Source organism: Dendrobates tinctorius, unplaced genomic scaffold, assembly GCF_039654945.1.
Source record: "Dendrobates tinctorius isolate UK_male_01 unplaced genomic scaffold, ASM3965494v1 ptg000028l, whole genome shotgun sequence".
NCBI classification, from domain to species: Eukaryota; Metazoa; Chordata; class Amphibia; order Anura; family Dendrobatidae; genus Dendrobates; species Dendrobates tinctorius.
The window spans coordinates 33483508-33502500 of NW_027361696.1; the positions used below are offsets into that span (position 1 = coordinate 33483508).

The following is an 18993-nucleotide window of genomic DNA, read 5'->3' on the forward strand; positions in this document are numbered from 1 at the left end:
CTAATGTTTTGACTCTCCAGATGAAGCAGGGGTGAGATAGAGATCCAGGGATTTGAATTTACTTCTGTTCTCCAGGCAGATAAGTCAGAAGAGTCTAGACTGAGTGTCCATGTGCACGTGGAAGTCTGGATAGATAGCTGGCGGTCAACCGTGCCAATAGTTACACAAAGTGTATGCAAATTGCCTCTTCAGAGAGAGAAAAAGGACTTGAACTCTTTAGCGCCACCTCTTGGAAGTAGCGATCCTACAAGTCACATCAACCCTTTAACGAGTCTTGTAATATGACTTAGGGTAAAAGCCAAATCAGAATCTCAATTTGCAGACACCGTGTTTATCCTAAGTCATATTACAAGACTCGTTAAAGGGATGATTGTGACTTGTAGGATCGCTACTTCCAACAGGTGGCGCTATAGAGTTCAAGTCCTCTTCCTCTCTGAAGAGGCAATTTGCATATTATTTTCCCAGAGGAGCATTGCACGGCGAGTAAGCCTCCTTACCTTGACAAGCCAGAGCTGGTATGTCACTCTCCACAAAGAGAAACCTTACCCCTTAGAACAAAGTGTATGAGCACCTCATATCTCCTTCTACTAGAGCCAAAAATTATCTTGGACATAAATATAGCATATAAGAGAGACCAAGCCATCAAAAAGCAATGAGTGAGATTCCCCATCCCAAACATCAGATACAATAAAATTTAGGACCTCCCTTGATGACCTTGAGCAAAAAGTGGTTCCAACTCTGGAGGACTTGAGTTCCTCTTCCGCTGCTGTCTTCAGGAAAACATATAACAAAAGCAGCAAGCCCAGACAAAAAAAAAAGACTCAACACAAACCAAAAAGAAAGATCAGTTCAAAAACTTCTCAGAAATTTTTTAAAAAGTTTGAAAAGTCTGTCTATAGGGTTGCACATAGACATGCTTGGACTGGTTCACCGGGAAACAAGTAAATTCCCCGGTGGGCCCCCTACATGAGCAGTAGTTAGCAAAATACACTTAATTCACCATATACAGTGACGGCATCTCATCATTCATGTAACAAACTGTTACGTTCATTACTATATAGAAGCATAAGTACATGTCCAGTTCGACACTGCGTATAGGCAATAAATGGGGAGGGGAGTATTTAGTTAAGATACCTGCAATTTTTTTTTTGTATTTCCTCCCTCTCTGCTGTTTTTTTTCACTCCTCTTTCTTAACAGTAAATGATTGATATAACACCAGCACAGATTGAGTTGGTAATGTCGTCCCACACATAGAAGAAGAATCTGTCTGGATCAATAACAAGAACAATGGCTGTGGTTCAAGTTGGCTGGATCCTGGTGTTTTGGCGGGCGTTATCACAGATGCGGCCAAATTATTATTTTTTTCAAATTGTTACATAAATAGAAAAATGATAAGAAAACTGTCTAAGAATTAAAATTCAAAATGAATCACCTAATATGGAAAAAAATATTTTTTTATGATTTAGATCCATTCACTTGGTAGACATAGTCTACAAGTTCTATAGATTGCCATTGGAGGTGTTGGGTATTTCATTCAGATGGTAAAGTCAAGGTAGATGTAAAAAAGCAAAAACAAAAAATGCTAATTAATTTAGTGTTTCCACTTGCAATGATTGATTTCTATCTATGATTGACTCCATTCAAGGTGTTTTGAGCAGACACTGGTCAGCTTGGATGCCTCCATCCATCTCGGCATTTAAGGAAACTTGTGTGGCCATCCCATGTAACTTCGATTACCCCGAAGATATTCGGCCGTCAGTCGTACATGGTATCTGGTACTTTAACAGTCCGTATCCTAGGAACTTTCCCCCTGTGGTCTTGAATTCAAAAACCAACTCTGCACATGAAATGTACATTGGTCGTTCAAAGATAATTGGGGACCTTCAAGGATTAAACTGCTCGATACAGATTGACAAAGTCACCAATGAACTTCAGGGAAAATACTACTTCCGAGCCGATTTGGGAGGCTACAATCAATATACCTACTCAGAACATGCCAACTTCTATATATTAGGTAATGGTTTATTTTGTGGGTGGTGTGTGTGTGTGTGAAAATAGATATTTAAAATTTACATTTTTGCCCAAAACCCTTTGGAAAAGTGCAGAGAACTTCCTAATAGGTGGAACGTCGAGTAGAATTTTTTTGGGGTAGAGTGTTCTTTATCTTGTTATTCCAACTTATTTCGTTTTAGTAATGAACTTTTTTGAACCATTAAATATGTAGCTGCCCAGGGACAAAATGGATAAATTGTATTTTCTATGGGTAACATTGATTTTTTTTTCTCGTAGACGAACCCTTTGTAGTTCAGCCTCAAGAGATTATATCAGGCTCCGAAGCTGAGATCACTTGCTTAGTAGATGATAACTGTCCGGACATGAAGCCTACTGTGACCTGGATGGACATTGAAGGACTGGAGCATCATAACGTGTACGCCCGTATTGAGGAAAACAATGGCGCATGGAAGCAGATATCTACCCTGAGGTTCCTTCCATCACATAAAAACCATGGCCAGCGGTTGGGTTGTAAAGTCACATTTAAAAACACTGAACTGGAGTATAAAGGTTTTGCTACAATGGATGTAAAATGTAAGTTACCCCTGAAGGGCTACTAATGATCAATTACTTACCAAAGCCCTGTATTCTTAAGGTGCATCTTTTAGTTACTGAACCTAAATCCCCCCCCCAAAATTTTTTTTTCCATAGTTAAATGATTAATCTTACTTAAAAAACCTTATTAATATACTGTATAGTATAAAAAAATATAAATAGTTTGTAATATATTTTATTAGAAAAATGTTCTTCTTTCTCCACTTGTAAGCCACTTCTCCTCTCCCCTGCCTTATTCACACTGCTAATATTCATCTTGCTCAAACCAAAATGGCTTAACAGCTCAGGGAAGTATTTGATTACATCTACTGTATCTCTTTAGAGAGGTTGTGATGGGGGAAAATAAAAAGCAGAGTGAGGCAGCAACACAGTGTTAGGCCTAGGTCAGATGGTTCTACCAAGCTCAAGGTCCGATTTGGCACACGGGCCATGAGAGTCAGTGCAGCAGATGGGTGAAGCAAGCAAGACACAGACAGCAGTGGTACTGGAAGCAGGAGATGTCCTGGAGACCGCACACAGGTGGCAGGGTAACTGGAAGCCGCACACAGACAGGAGACATCCTGGTGACCTTAGACCGGTTGCAGAGTTACTGAAAGCTGCAAGCAGCCCAGAGACATTCAGGATACCACAGACTGGTAGCAGAATTTCTGTAAGTCACAGGCAGAAATGAGATGTCCTGGAGACCGCAAACAGGTAGCTGAGTTACTGGAAGCCACAAGCAGACAGGAGACCTCCTTGAGACTGCACACAGGTAGCAGAGTTACTGGAATCCACAGACAGACGCAGTGCACTAACAAACTGAAAGTCTTAGAAACACTTAAGTCATAGTATCAAGATGCAGGTGTGTGTCTTGATAGCTGTTATACAGGCCCAGGCAGATAACCACATGAGATCACACCATGCCATCTGCAAAGGCTGATGTTAAGTACAACAGATTTCAGTGGACTGGGGTGATGGAAGCAAGACATGGATCTGGGACAGGTACATAACACACAGGCATATCATGTTGCAAATTTGTAGTGAGTGTTTTATCTGACTCATAACTAGGTCCACAGCTACACTGCTCTGTACTGCTGTATAATGTCCTTCATGCTTCTGCTTTGCAGTAAGTGTTTTAGTTTTCTCCAGAGCAGGATTCACAGCTATGCTGCTCAGTATTACTGTACAGTGTTCAGCATGCTGTAACCTTCTAGTACGTGCTATGTCACCTTAGATCTGCATTCACAGTTCCCCTGCTTCTAAACATGTGCTAAAAGGAGAAAGGAGAGCATGAGTCCCTCATGTCTGTGTGTTGTGTATGGGAGACATCATAGTAACTTTTCTCTACTCAGTAGCTGAGAGACAACTGATGGTTTACAGAGGTAAAAAAGCAGGATATGAGCCATATAATTTCCAAAAATAATGCTGAAAATTCACCTGAAATGACAGGTGTGCTTTAAGCCTCTTGTATCATGGCTCAAAATGGAGCAAGTTTCACTTTCCACTTTTATCACTGTTGCCTCCAATTAGAAATGCAATTTATGAGTCCAAGGGGAATGGAGGAGTGTAAGCAACAACTAGTCTGATAATATGTCTACCTACAACTGACCCCCTGCAATTTTGGACACAACTTTTAACCCACCAACTTTGTTACACAGAAGTGTGAAGCAACACATGGTTTGGTTTATGTAGTAAATATTTTTTTTCCTAAATAGTTTATTTTTTCTAGTTTGTATTATGATGACTTTGATGGTTGCTGGTCAGATATATAATTTGTTACCATTTGTATCCATTCTAGATGCCCCCCGCATTGTAGACATTAACTCCTCCACGGAAATGACGGAGGGCACTCAGGTGGTGTTTCTGTGTGTGGTAGATAGTAACCCCATGTCACGCGTCATGTGGTTCAAGGATGACTCTCTCCTAAAAGAAGATTACACCGGGAACCTTACTCTGGAACTGGAGTACGTCACCTACAACCATGATGGCATCTATGTGTGCGCAGCCGAGAACGAGTACGGCCGCATCAACAAATCCATAGGACTGGCCGTCATGTGTGAGTTTTCCTTTTAATTTGTTTCTAAAAAAGGAACCAAATTTCATATAGTAAAATATCCATTTATTAGCAATGTGACATTGATCAAATTGATCTGCAGGGGCGTAGAGGCAGGAAGTGTTGTCTTAGGGTCAAAAAAGTTTAAAACACTAGCCTCTGATAACACAAAACAATGATCACTCTTCAAGGGGTGTAGTTATCTTCAATATGCAGGAGCGCACCTTTCCCCAGCCTCCCAGCTTCTTGCTTACTGGGAAAAGTTGTGCTCTTGAAGATTGACAGTTTGTAAGCCAAAACCAAGATTGGGTGAAAAATCCAGAAGTGGGGACGTGTTTCTATTAAACTTTTCCCCTGATTGTTCCACTCCTGATTTTGACTTACAAATACTGATGTAAAATACTGACCAAATACTGAACCAGTGGACCTGGCCTCAGGAAAGATCATCAATGATTGATTAATCAGAACCCGACACCCAGCAGAACTGCAGACTGCAGTGTGGACAGGCGTTGCTCTCAGCTGTGCGGGGTTCTGCAGCTGTGCTGGGTGCTGTCAGGTGTGTCGGGTTTTGCAGCTGTGCTGGGTGCTGTCATGTGTGTTGGGTTCTGCAGCTGTGCTGGGTGCTGTCAGCTACGCCGGGTTGTGCAGCTGTGCTGGGTTGTGCAGCTGTGCTGAGTGCTGTCAGCTATGCCAGGTTGTACAGCTGTGCCAGGTTCTGCAGCTGTTCTGGGTGCTGTCAGCTATGCCGGGTTGTGCAGCTGTGCTGGGTTGTGCTGGGTGCTGTCAGCTATGCCGGGTTGTGCAGCTGTGCTGGGTTCTGCAGCTGTTCTGGGTGCAGTCAGCTATGCCGGGTTGTGCAGCTGTGCTGGTGTAGAGTCCGTCCGTCAGGTCACCTTCCCTACACTCTCCCTTCCTTTGTCCATTGTCGTCCTCGACAATCGTCATCCCTACCTTTGCTGTTCTGAAGCTTCACCTACATTCTGTTGTCGGACCAGCTGTTGGGCCAAACCCACTTCCTGCGGGGGGCCGAACCATACTGGGAGCACCATGCTCTGAGCAGCCTACTGGTACTCACCAGCGCGCATGCCACATGACAACGTCTTTCAAATTGGGCTAGGTACACCCATATTCTCTCTATGGCGTGTACCTTCCCCTACTCTCCCCTACTGTCACCTTCCACTATTCGGTACGCCATGATCGAGGTCTCACACCTGCCAGATCATTACCAGCGCCCGCCTTCCTCCTACAGGGGTGTCCGTGTTGTTGGGGACCTGACCTAGGACGGCTGTCTCTCTCACGTCTTCCATCTCTTTTACCCTTCTTTCAGTTACATGTCATGGTCGGTGTCTTGGTCTCCCAGACCCTCTCAAATCATAGACCCCCTCTGGATCTCACACTTTCCTTTGGTACCACAGACCTTCCCTTACCCGGACCTGTTGCATTTACTTGTGCCTATTGTATAACAAAACAACTTTACAATACCACAAGTACCCAATTTTTACATTTTTTTTTCTTTTTACTAATGCTTTAAAACCAACATATAATAAAACATAAACATAGCAGATTTTCACCCCTTTCCTTTGACCTGGACACTCCCTCTCTTCTTCATATCTCCGCTCTGTCAGGCTAACAAGTAAACGTAGACCCATATCCTGTAAGAGGAACATAGAAAAACAAAAATAGAAACCCCAGATAACAACATTTTTTTTTTTAAAATCTGATTGCGAACTGTCCTTATGACCTGCACAACAGTGCAACGAACTCCTTACAGTTCAATCCACCTTCTGGTGGTCAGTAGTAAGGGCCCCACAGCTGTGGAGTACCCAGGATACCGAGAGTGTCCATACCAGTCCTTTTTCACGGGGGTCCGCTTTTCTCAGGCTCCGCCTGTACTGCCACTGCATAATACCAGCGGGGGCAGTATTCTTTATAGTAGGATACGGAGTCCCCTTCTTTCAGGGCCCGGCCATGACGTATGGAGGATACATTCAAATATACTTTTTGGCCTGACTGGTCACGAATAAAACCGTACCCCCTGTCCGTGTTGGTGTACACCAGCCGTCCCCGGAATCTTTCCACCGCCATGCTAGCCTCCCCCTTTGAGTGAAGCAGGCTCCATACCTCCTGCTCCCGGATCTTCTTTTGTTTAATCACCTCCGCAACTCAAACGGAGGGTGTCGTGCCAGTCCCAGAGTCCGGTGGGCGGGACCTTGCCGAGAAAGGGCGTGGAGCAGAGGCGGCGGATGATTTCTGCGGCCCAGCAGCCGCTGGGGCCGGGTGGCAGATGGGAGCAGCCGTGTTTCCGGGGGGCTGGTCCACAGGGCCTGTCAAACAGGCCACAGCCGGTTCTAACGCTGGCATTACCGCGGCCGCAGAGTAGGCCGCATCCAAAACTTCCAGCAGGGCCGGAGTGACGGCCGGTTCTGGTGATGGAGCTTTTTCCGGCCGAGGGAGTGCAGCCGCGTCTTCTGTAAACAAGCTCCGCCTTGGTGACTCCGGGCGGGATGGCTCAGGGGCGGGGGCAGGGGCCTCACTCAACTCCACGTATACCATAGGGCCCTCTGCAGCCAGACCTTCCGGTACGCTGGAGACTGCGTGCTGTGGCAGAAGGATAGGGGCCACTTGTGAAGCCGCCGGCAGGGCCGGGGGAACTCTCACCTTCCCCGGCGCTGCGGCCTCCTCCATCACGTCACCACGTGGCTCCTCCCGCAGTCTCCGCTCTCCAACTCGGTGTTCAGCGGGCATAGCCTCCAGGCTCAGGAGCACTGCGGGGAAGTTCTCCGCCGGTATCAATGGCGGCCGCTCCTTCTGGCTCCGAACGGGCTCCGCACCAGCTCCGCTTCTTGCCCAGGGACCCGAGGATGACGTTCTCTGGCGCAGCTCATTCTCTCACCGCCATTGCCACTCCAGGCGGCCGATGCCCCGATACCCGCAGCGTCTCATACCGACCGATGGGCAGCAATCAAATGGCGCCAAGCAGCCGCACCCCAGCTTTTCCTCAGTGTCACTCCCTCTGTGGAGTGGGGCGTCGGCAGGCCTCTCCACCGACCCGTCAGGGTCCAATACATGGAAGCGTCGGTCTCTGGGCACAGACTGCTTCCCTTTGGGGTACATTGGAGGGGGTCCCAGTCCATTCTGAACCACTGCAAACGCCCGGACCTCTCCTCTGCGCTGAAGCAACACCGCCATACTGCACAGTACCTGGTACCGCCCCGGATCCTCTGCTGACCACGCAGATCCGTCACAGTGCTCCCAATTCATATTCCACAGGTAAGTTATTTGCAATCCACAGGTGTTTCCACTCCAAGCAGCATAGTCCAAATTCTTTTCCATTATTTGAGGCAGGCCTGCCGCAGAAGATGGGGTATTAGCGGCGGCAATCCTGCCGACTACGCCAAATGTAGAGGTGGGCCGAGCTGGGGGGGTGGTCCCTCTTTATACCGCACTGAGATGTAACAGACACGATGGAGGCAGATGTCTGGTACAACAAGTCCAAGTTTATTCGTCCGCCTGACGGCCACAGAAGCACACCGCACTTCACGTTACTTCACTTTACTTCACCTAGCGGCCCTCTGTTTCCAGAGCCGCTTCCCGCACACCGTATTCTACACCGAGGACGAACATATACCTACCGTCCCCCTCTGCACTTGTTGACACTCCTGTCAGTTCCGTCACTGTGGCCGCCTTAGGCCCGTAAACCAGCAGTACTTCCACTGAACAGTCGTCTCGCTCACTACGGTATGCTTTGCCTTGGTGCCTCGTCTATTCTGCGGTATTTTCCTGTCAGGACCATCCCCCTGACGTTCTCTCTCCTCAGTCCCCCTAGTTTGGTTTTCCTCAGAGTGCCCAAACTGTCGCAGTTCTCCTAACACTTGAGCTCCCCCTGGGGACTGGTGCTTTCTGGAACCCTCCCTCAGTATTTATACCAAACCCCGTTCCCTGCAACTCCACCCCCCATGACCAACGGTTTCCTAAGCCCTAAGCTGCTATCAAGTCCTTTGCTCACACTCCTCCCTGCCCTCTAATGGTCAACCCAGGTATTGCACGTCTACTACACTTTCCTAGCTTTCCCACTGTAGTAACTGACACCTACCTACACTGTGCAAACCTTTCCTTCTTTTCTCTGACTAGTCCGTCCGTCCGTCAGGTCACCTTCCCTACACTGGGTTGTGCTGGGTGCTGTCAGCTATGCCGGGTTGTGAAGCTGTGCCAGGTTCTGCAGCTGTTCTGGGTGCAGTCAGCTATGCCGGGTTGTACAGCTGTGCCAGGTTCTGCAGCTGTTCTGGGTGCTGTCAGCTATGCCGGGTTGTGCAGCTGTGCCGGGTTGTGCTGAGTGCTGCTGTCAGCTACGCCGGGTTGTGCAGCTGTGCCGGGTTCTGCAGCTGTTCTGGGTGCAGTCAGCTATGCCGGGTTGTACAGCTGTGCCAGGTTCTGCAGCTGTTCTGGGTGCTGTCAGCTGTGCCGGGTTGTGCAGCTGTGCCGGGTTGTGCAGCTGTGCTGGGTACTGTCAGCTGTGCCGGGTTGTGCAGCTGTGCCGGGTTGTGCTGAGTGCTGCTGTCAGCTACGCCGGGTTGTGCAGCTGTGCCGGGTTCTGCAGCTGTTCTGGGTGCAGTCAGCTATGCCGGGTTGTACAGCTGTGCCAGGTTCTGCAGCTGTTCTGGGTGCTGTCAGCTGTGCCGGGTTGTGCAGCTGTGCCGGGTTGTGCAGCTGTGCTGGGTACTGTCAGCTGTGCCGGGTTGTGCAGCTGTGCCGGGTTCTGCAGCTGTTCTGGGTGCAGTCAGCTTTGCCGGGTTGTGCAGCTGTGCCAGGTTCTGCAGCTGTGCTGGGTACTGGCAGCTGCGCCTGGTTTTGCAGCTGTGGCTGGGTGCTGTCAGCTGTGTCAGGCTCGGCAGCTGTGCTGAGTGCTGTCAGCTGTGCCAAGTACTTCAGGTTTGCCCCATATTACTGTTTGATCTTTGATTGGTGCAGATATTAGAGTGCCAGAGGATGAACATAAAAAGGAAATCGCAGACAACTATGTAGAAAACGAAGAGCTCAGGCTAGATGTATTTTACCAAATGTTCACAGGAAATGCTTTTTATAATGACCTTATCCTTGTAGCTTGGGTGGCGCGCTATTACTGAAACGATCACTAGATGGCAGAACTGGACTATGGAAAGTCTATGGGAAACTGTTCACAATGTTAAAGAATCATTACAATTTTACTAATACAAATATTAATAATGAAAATAATACTACCAATAATAAATATAACAGGAATAATAATAATTAAGCAAATAATAATGGTAATTTTAATAAAATATCCCAAAAATTATAATAGTATTAATAAGGATAATAATTAATAACAGCATTTAAAATATTAATTGTAATACAAAATACTAACAATACAACAATTATAATTAATTAACAACAATGAAAATAATAATAATGATAATTTTAATACTAAAATAAAAATGTTATAAATAATTATAACAACAATAATATTACAAATTAAGATCTAATAATTTATAATAATTTTAAAAACAATTGTAATAATTATGATTATATTAGAAACAATAATGATAATGAATTATAGTAATGATGAGAAATTATGTATAATAATAGTAATATTGATAATAGTAATGATAATATTAATGTGAATAATTCTAATAGTGAATGATAATATATAATAACAATGATAACTGATAATAATAATAATAGCAAATGCTAATTATGATATTGATAATAATGTTAATAACAATAATGGCAAGAATTATAATCCATAATATAAATAATATTAATAATAGCAATAAAGATTAACATCAATAACAATAATAACATCAAAATATTATTATGTAATAATAATAGCATGTATTATTATTATCTAATATATAAAGCTCAATGTGTGTGTGTGGGTGGGTGTGTATGTCCGGGATTGGCATGTGCAATGTTGCAGCTAAGGCCACAAAAGTTTGCACAGTCACACGTCTGGACCACGAGAGCGTCATAGGCTATGTTGTGAGGCGAAATTTTAACCCCGCACGTTCCAATTCACCAAACAATTTTGCCTATCATTCTTATCATTTCTATGGTGTTATCGTCCTTCTGTAAAGCTGGAAATAACACAATTTATTACCGTGCCAACACAGACCACCCTCTGACACAGACTGCAGGGGGAGCCCAGTATCACACAGGATAGGATTAGATACACAGCTCAGCAGTCAGTATCACACAGGAGAGGATTAGATACACAGCTCAGCAGTCAGTATCACACAGGAGAGGATTAGACACATGGCTCAGCAGTCAGTATCACACAGGATAGGATTAGATACATGGCTCAGCAGTCAGTATCACACAGGATAGGATTAGATACACGGCTCTGCAGTCAGTATCACACAGGATAGGAATAGATACACGGCTCAGCAGACAGTATCACACAGGATAGGATTAGATACATGGCTCAGCAGTCAGTATCACACAGGATAGGATTAGATATACAGCTCAGCACACAGTATCACACAGAATATTATTAGATACACGGCTGAGCAGTCAGTAACACACGATAGGATTAGATACACAGGTCAGCAGACATTATCACACAGGATAGGGTTAGATACACAGCTCAGAAACAGGATGTGCCAAAGGAGAGGACATTTTCATTCCAAGAATTCCACTCATTCCATCTGATTTGTGTTTTGATTTTAAACGCCTCCAGTTTCCAGTTTAACTGCTATTTGCAATGTCCATTAACAATGCTCAGGGACAGTCCTTGAAAGTAGTAGGGATCGATTTGCAGTCTCCATGCTTTTCTCATTGTCAACTTTACGTGATCTGTTCAAGAGTTGGAACTGCCAAAAATCTGTTCATCTTTGCACCGAAAGGAAAAACCAAAAATGTTGTTTATCAAAAGGCTCTTGAATGAGTTGAAAATAAAATACTATCAATACTTGGGTAATCGTTTAGTTAATTTCTGTTGCAAATCTGTAGTGTTGAATATATGATGTGAAATGTTTTTATGTGCAATATAATCATTATAATTTGTTATAACTAACCACAGTTGGTTTCAGCTAGTTATTACATATTTATTGTAAAAAATAAAAACAAAAACATTTTTGCTCCCGTAAATTTACTGATGGTTACATATCAATTTAAAATGTCCTGTGACTTGCATGAAAATTGAACCCAGCTTTGTTGCACTGTTTATTGGAGTTCGAGGGAAGCTGAATTTCATCCCCTGTCTTAGGCTTCTTCTGTATCCTTTCTCCATGCTTTACACTGCAACTTTGCTTTTTCAGAAATGTCAACTAGAAGATTTTCAGAACGTCACAACATATAAGGCTCGCTTCCATTACAGATAGTTTTAAGGCTCTGCTGCCGAAGAGAACTCTGAATGCAGCTTTGACTGCTTATAGAGAAACTCAAGATCAGTATTATAAATATTTGCAGCAGTAAATGTAACTTTTAGAGTCACTTGAATTATTTCTAGGGCTTGTTGAAATGCCAATACTGATGCCGGCTATTCTGATAGGATCAGTTTGTGGCATGGTATCGAAAGTAACAAAATGCTTACTGGATTTTCAGCTGAGCTTCTACAACCTCATAGGTTGGATTCACAGCTATACTGCTCAGTATTCCTGCATACTCCATGCTGTAGCTTTCTAGTAAGTGTAATATCTCACCTTATAGCTGAATTCACAGTTCCCCTGCTCAGTGCTGTTATATACTGTAATCGGTGCTGCTGCTTCTGAACATGTGCTAAATAGAGACAGGAGAGAAGGAATCCCTCATGTCTGTGTGTTGTGTTTGGAGAACCAAAATAACAAGTCATTCCTGATATCTTCCAGATCCTCCATGGAAACCTTCAGTGAACGCCTCCCTGTTAGTGGTAGAAGGAGAGATGGTCACCATTATGTGTAACACGCAGGGAAACCCAGATCCCATCATGACCATCGTGAAAGACAAGCAGGTTCTTAACTCGGTCATCTTCCAGAACGAACTGGTGCTTGAAATTCCATCTGTGTCCCATGAACATGATGGGGAATATTGGTGCCTGGCAGAAAACCAGTATGGCCACAGCAACAGCTCCTTCAACCTCACCGTTGTATGTAAGTATCGCACAAGTAATAAACAAAATCTAGTCCTTTAGGGAATATAAAGATGAGTTACACTCTCCTATACTCCATTTTATCTTTACTCGATTAGGGCACAGCCATGATCAGTGAATTGAGCTGAGCTGCACTGTCTGTTGGGGTCAAAATCCCACCTCCTGTGGCTCGGTTCGCTGCTCTGTCTCCTATTATTAAGTTTTACTGCAGCTCGGCATGTTCAGATTGACTTCTATGTATAAGCTCAAGCTCACCATAAGATCACTATTATGTAAGCACATGAAGAACATAGAGTAGTCGATATTTATGACTTCTTTCCTTACACCCTCCCGACAGGTACTGTACGTATTTCCCACATGTTGGATCCTCAGCTGAATTGCTGTTTTTTTTTTTGAGGGGTTATCTTGACTCCACCCACAAAATAAAAAGCAAACAAAAGTTTTTGTGCCTCAAAATGATATCAATAAAAGCTATAGCACACTCTGCCAAAAACATGCCGTCATACAGCTCAATAGATGAAAAAATTATGTATTGGAAAATATGATGACAAAAACAAAATTTGTTAAATATAGTACAAAGAACCCAAGCAAGTAAAAAAGTCAGGACAGTAAAGGTTTAAAGGGAAACTTTCCCTAGAGCAAAAGTGTCCAGTTTTTGTTCTTATTTTATTCCCGCTGCTCCCCGGAGTAATCTGTAATCTTTTTTAAATCCTCCATACGGTTCCAAAGTTATGGACCTTTTTATGCAGTGCTATATTTTTTTAAATTCTTCCCAAGGGGGCGTGGTTCACATGGTGGTAGTGCAGAGCAGCCTAAAGACACGCCCTAGAGGATCCTGTCAGCCACACCCCTTTGAAAGATCATAAAATGTGACAGCAAACAAAACAAGCTATATCTGCGGATCAGTATCATGGATTTAAAAAAACGAAAAAAATGACTATTCAGGGGATTGGTGGAAATAACAAAAGAGGAAAAAGTGTACAATTTTTACTTTATGAAATTTTTTTTTTAAAGGTGAATTTTTTTTTACTAAAATCATTACAATACGAATAAGACAGTTCATTTTTTTAATTTGATCCTAAAATCTAAAACTCATTTGCCTAAAACCAAAATCAATTGACTCCTCCCTATTTTTTAGATGACTTTTGATATTTGCTGTCCATTTATATGTAAGTTGTGGAGTATCAGATGGGCCATATTTGCCCTGGTAACTCCACCGTTTCCTCTTATTTCATGCGCCCTCATGTTGTTTCTATCTTTCCAGTCTCACCATTAGTTTTGCCTGAATCCAAGTGCACGGTGACCAAGGACAATGTCCAGTGTATGTGCACGGTGAAGTCCAACCCAGATCCGTACATCATGTTTGAGATCCCAGAGAAGAATTTCACGGTCAGTGAGCTCAACGCGGAGTATGTACACTCTCAGAGGAATGGCTACATGGTGAGCAGCATCCTGACCCTGCAAAAAGAGACCAAGCTACCGGATGTTGTACTGTGCTCCGCAAGCAACTTGTATGGAAAGAAGGTTCATGAGCTTTTCTTCCAGGACACAAGTAAGTCATGTCCTCCGGTAGACTTGTCCACATGAAGCAGTGGTGGATAGAGTTGGATGATAGGGCAATGTACCCACTGAAGCTGTGCCCTACTCTTGTCCACAGAGATGGAGGAGCCTGGTAGCTTCACAATAGCTTCTACGACTTAAGGAGACTTAATCTCTAAAGAGGTTTTCTCATTCCATAAAGTAATAGCATATTGCTATTATTATAGGGATTCATGCTCTTTGGCAACTGGTAGAGTACACACAGGGATCCAGTTATTGTGTCCAAACAGTCCGTAAACTATCACAGCTCACAAATGACAACAGCCTTTTCTTGGCACAGTGGTGTGACAAAATAGACAAAACAGTTCACATACCAGATACCGGTTCACCTGTTTAGAATAAAGTCCACCTGGTAGAGACTGACTAGTACAACATGGTCCTTTTCTTTATCCACACATAGACAGCTCTGTGTCTTACTTAAGGCTCCTTTTCAATTAGCGATGCACCAGCGATCCCGACCACGATACGACCCTGTCAGGATCGCTGGTGCATCGCTAAATGGTCGCTAGTGAGCTGCCACACAGGCAGACCTCACAGCGATGCAGCAGCGATACAGCGGTCGTTACTTACCTTTCACATGCAGCGATCCTGATGTCCTCCCGTCCACGTCCACGCGTCGCTTGTCGGTGCCAGCAGGAAGCCCAGCAGGAAGCACCCAACGAGCAATGGAGCTGCGCGATCTCGCGTGATCAGCGACAGACAGCGGGGGGAGCCGGTTGGAGGTAAGTATCATACATAGCGATATCGCTGCTGCGTCACCAAATCGGTGATGCTTTAGCGATATTGCTAGCGATATCGCTATGTGTAAAACCCCCTTTAGTTGCCTTAAAAAGCACTTGCAAAGTCTGTACTGGAGATAAAGAAGTGACCATTGACACCCAAGCTCTTCTGGTCGCTCCTAAATCCCGGACCCGAAATCCGGCCTCATTAAAAACTTTGCAGCAACGTACTGTTGATGGAACCTCATCTCCGGGACGAGCATCACCTAGGCTACCCATCTCAGTGACACATACCCCCCATCCAGGACTTTACCACCTGCTTTCCTACAATATATATATATAAAGTTAAATTCTATATTTTGCTCGTCAATGCCTTTCTCTTCTTTCTTCATAGATAACTTAATTTGGGCCAAGGTTGGTCCTGTTGGAGCTGTGGTGGTTTTCGTCATCCTTGTAGCTGTTGGCGGCTACATGATTAAGACTAGAGAAAAGTAAGGAACATTTCTTGTCTGTGGACCAGCTTCTATAGTTATCGTCGCTTGGTTAAGAGAATATCATATATTACAGAGATATAACACATAACAATGGAATAGAGCCTGACGTATCAATACTCAACTAAGGGGGCAACGTTTACATCACACATGACAAATTCCAAGCATTTGGAGTCAATTTTTTTAAAAATTGTAAAGACAGTTAGACATGCCCTCTTTTCACTGCCAAAACCCCTTCAGGCCACACCCTGTTGTCATCTCCTGAGCATGGGGTCAGGATGTTGGGGTTTGGAATCACAGCTAAAAAAATCAGTTGAGCAGTTCTTTGCGGGAAAGACTTGACAACGTTTCCAGGAGTCCGTGAGGTTTCCTGTTTCCAGAATCTTACATACTACAATGTGTATGCATATGAGATGTCAAAAGGTGTACTCCTTGGGAAATTAATATGGTGCGATGACATTTAATGATCAATTGCTGGGGGACTCTGGATTTAATACACCATCCAGGGGTGTAGCTATTGTGGATGTAAAACAAGCAATCAAATCTAAACCCTGCCACCTAAAGGAGCCCAACAGCCCTCTGCTGCATATAGCGAACACCAGTATTGATAGTGACACATAGTAGGTGAAGGACTCTGTTATTGATTTTGCTTTGAAGCCCAAAAGCTTAAAAATGGAGATGAAATATGTCATTTTAAAATTTTTATTATTGGGTTTCTGTACACTGAGACCTCCTGCAATTTCTAGATGGAAGGGACAACAATTTTCCTGAAAGTTGCCCACTACAAGTTTGGAGATTTCCGCATCATTTTTATAATTTAGCAAAATTTTTAATTATAAATTTACCATACTTGACTTTGTGCCATAGGAAGAGCGTAACAGAAAGTTCCAGCTTTATCCAGACAGAGACCTCCCCGTCATACAGTGGAGATGGGTCCAAGAAAAAATTAGGAAAAATAGAGGTAAGATAAAATTCTTTATTTTTCACTTCAAATTTTTTTATTATTATTATTGAGTAAAATAGATTTTTTGAGATAAATATTTTGTACAATATTATGGGTAAAGTAATATCATACCTCACCATATTTGCTTCCCCAATTATTGGACACTTTTAATAATTGCCCCTGATCTTCCCTCAAATGCCCATTTTGATCTAAATTTGATAGAACATTAGTCAATTCAATGAAGAATGGGATAGTCTGGGAGAATAGTGAGACCCATAACTTTCTTCAACAGAATCCTACATTGTAGCTGTTTCGAAAACTTGATTCTCCAGGTGTTCCTGAGTCAGACAGGTCTGTTAGTAGATAAAATAAGTTGGGTCCAAATAGCAGAATCCTCATCAATTCCACAAAGAAGGTAAAATAAATTGTGAGGGGGCAGGAGTGCAACCCTCAGTAATTCCACGAACAAGGTCAAATTAATTGGGGATCCAAGAATAGAACCCTCACCAATTCCATGAACAAGGTAAAATTAATTTGGGATCCAAGAATTCTTGCCAATTCCAAGATGAAAGTAAAATAAATGGTGGTCTAAGAGCGGAATTGTCACCAATTCCATGAACAAGGTGACCTTTTGGGCACATATGACTGCTGTGCTGATTAGAGGTGAAGGCAGAGGAAAAATATGAATACCCCAGTAGCTACTCCCCTGGGTGAAAAAGTCCAGTCCCAGAACTTAGACTCCAGCCAATGCTAGAAGAAGCTCTGAACCCTGGGTGATAGGGTCCCAGATTTGATTTCAATTCTAGACCCATATCGGTTTACAGGAATTCAGTACTTTCTTTCAAGGTATTGAAGTGCCTATACTTCTTAGCTTTGTGGCCAACTGAACTTTTTAAGAAGTTTTTGAAACTTTTGAAAACTACAGTACAGACCAAAAGTTTGGACACACCTTCTCATTCAAAGAGTTTTCTTTATTTTCATGACTATGAACATTTTAGATTCACTCTGAAGCCATTAAAACTATGAATTAACACATGTGGAATTATATAATTAACAAAAAAGTGTGAAACAACTGAAAATATGTCTTATATTCTAGGTTCTTCAAAGTAGCCACCTTTTGCTTTGATTACTGCTTTGCACACTCCTGGCATTCTGTTGATGAGCTTCAAGAGGTAGTCACCAGAAATGGTCTTCCAACAGTCTTGAAGGAGTTCCCAGAGATGCTTAGCACTTGTTGGCCCTTTTGCCTTCACTGTGCGGTCCAGCTCACCCCAAACCATCTCGATTGGGTTCAGATCTGGTGACTCTGGAGGCCAGGTCATCTGGCGTAGCACCCCATCACTCTCCTTCTTGGTCAAATAGCCCTTAAGCAGCCTGGAGGTGTGTTTGGGGTCATTGTCCTGTTGAAAAATAAATGATGGTCCAACTAAACGCAAACCAGATGGAATAGCATGCCGCTGCAAGATGCTGTGGTAGCCATGCTGGTTCAGTATGCCTTCAATTTTGAATAAATCCCCAACAGTGTCACCAGCAAAGCACCCACACACCATCACACTTCCTCCTCCATGCTTCATGGTGGGAACCAGGCATGTAGAGTCCATCCGTTCACCTTTTCTGCGTCGCACAAAGACACGGTGGTTGGAACCAAAGATCTCAAATTTGGACTCATCACACAAAAGCACAGATTTCCACTGGTCTAATGTCCATTCCTTGTGTTCTTTAGCCCAAACAAGTCTCTTCTGCTTGTTGCCTGTCCTTAGCAGTGGTTTCCTAGCAGCTATTTTACCATGAAGGCCTGCTGCACAAAGTCTCCTCTTAACAGTTGTTGTAGAGATGTGTCTGCTGCTAGAACTCTGTGTGGCATTGACCTGGTCTCTATTCTGAGCTGCTGTTAACCTGTGATTTCTGAGGGTGGTGACTCGGATGAACTTTTCCTCCGCAGCAGAGGTGACTCTTGATCTTCCTTTCCTGGGGCGGTCCTCATGTGAACCAGTTTCTTTGTAGCGCTTGATGGTTTTTGCCAATGCACTTGGAGACACTTTCAAAATTTTCCCAATTTTTCGGACTGACTGACCTTCATTTCTTAAAGTAATGATGGCCACTCATTTTTCTTTACTTAGCTGCTTTTTTCTTGCCATAATACAAATTCTAACCGTCTATTCAGTAGGACTATCAGCTGTGTATCCACCAGACTTCTGCACAACACAACTGATGGTGCCAACCCCATTTATAAGGCAAGAAATCCCACTTATTAAACCTGACAGGGCACAGCTGTGAAGTGAAAACCATTTCCGGTGACTACCTCTTGAAGCTCATCAAGAGAATGCCAAGAGTGTGCAAAGCAGTAATCAAAGCAAAAGGTGGCTACTTTGAAGAACCTAGAATATAAGACATATTTTCAGTTGTTTCACACTTTTTTGTTAATTATATAATTCCACATGTGTAAATTCATAGTTTTGATGCCTTCAGAGTGAATGTACAATTTTCATAGTCATGAAAATAAAGAAAACTCTTTGAA

General features: G+C 43.6%; 1 protein-coding gene across 4 annotated transcripts in view; it reads left to right on the forward strand.

Moving 5' to 3' along the window:
• MAG (myelin associated glycoprotein) overlaps nt 1-18993 on the forward strand; it is a 157425-nt gene that overhangs the window by 129198 nt on the left and 9234 nt on the right. For 3 of the 4 annotated variants that reach the window (XM_073570550.1, XM_073570549.1, XM_073570551.1), the window contains exons 4-10: nt 1647-2015; nt 2291-2587; nt 4386-4643; nt 12464-12724; nt 13988-14275; nt 15436-15532; nt 16400-16493. In XM_073570550.1, coding sequence (XP_073426651.1) covers nt 1647-2015; nt 2291-2587; nt 4386-4643; nt 12464-12724; nt 13988-14275; nt 15436-15532; nt 16400-16493 — 1664 coding nt within the window. The remainder of the gene's footprint in view (nt 1-1646; nt 2016-2290; nt 2588-4385; nt 4644-12463; nt 12725-13987; nt 14276-15435; nt 15533-16399; nt 16494-18993) is intronic. The other variant, XM_073570552.1, reaches the window with a different exon arrangement.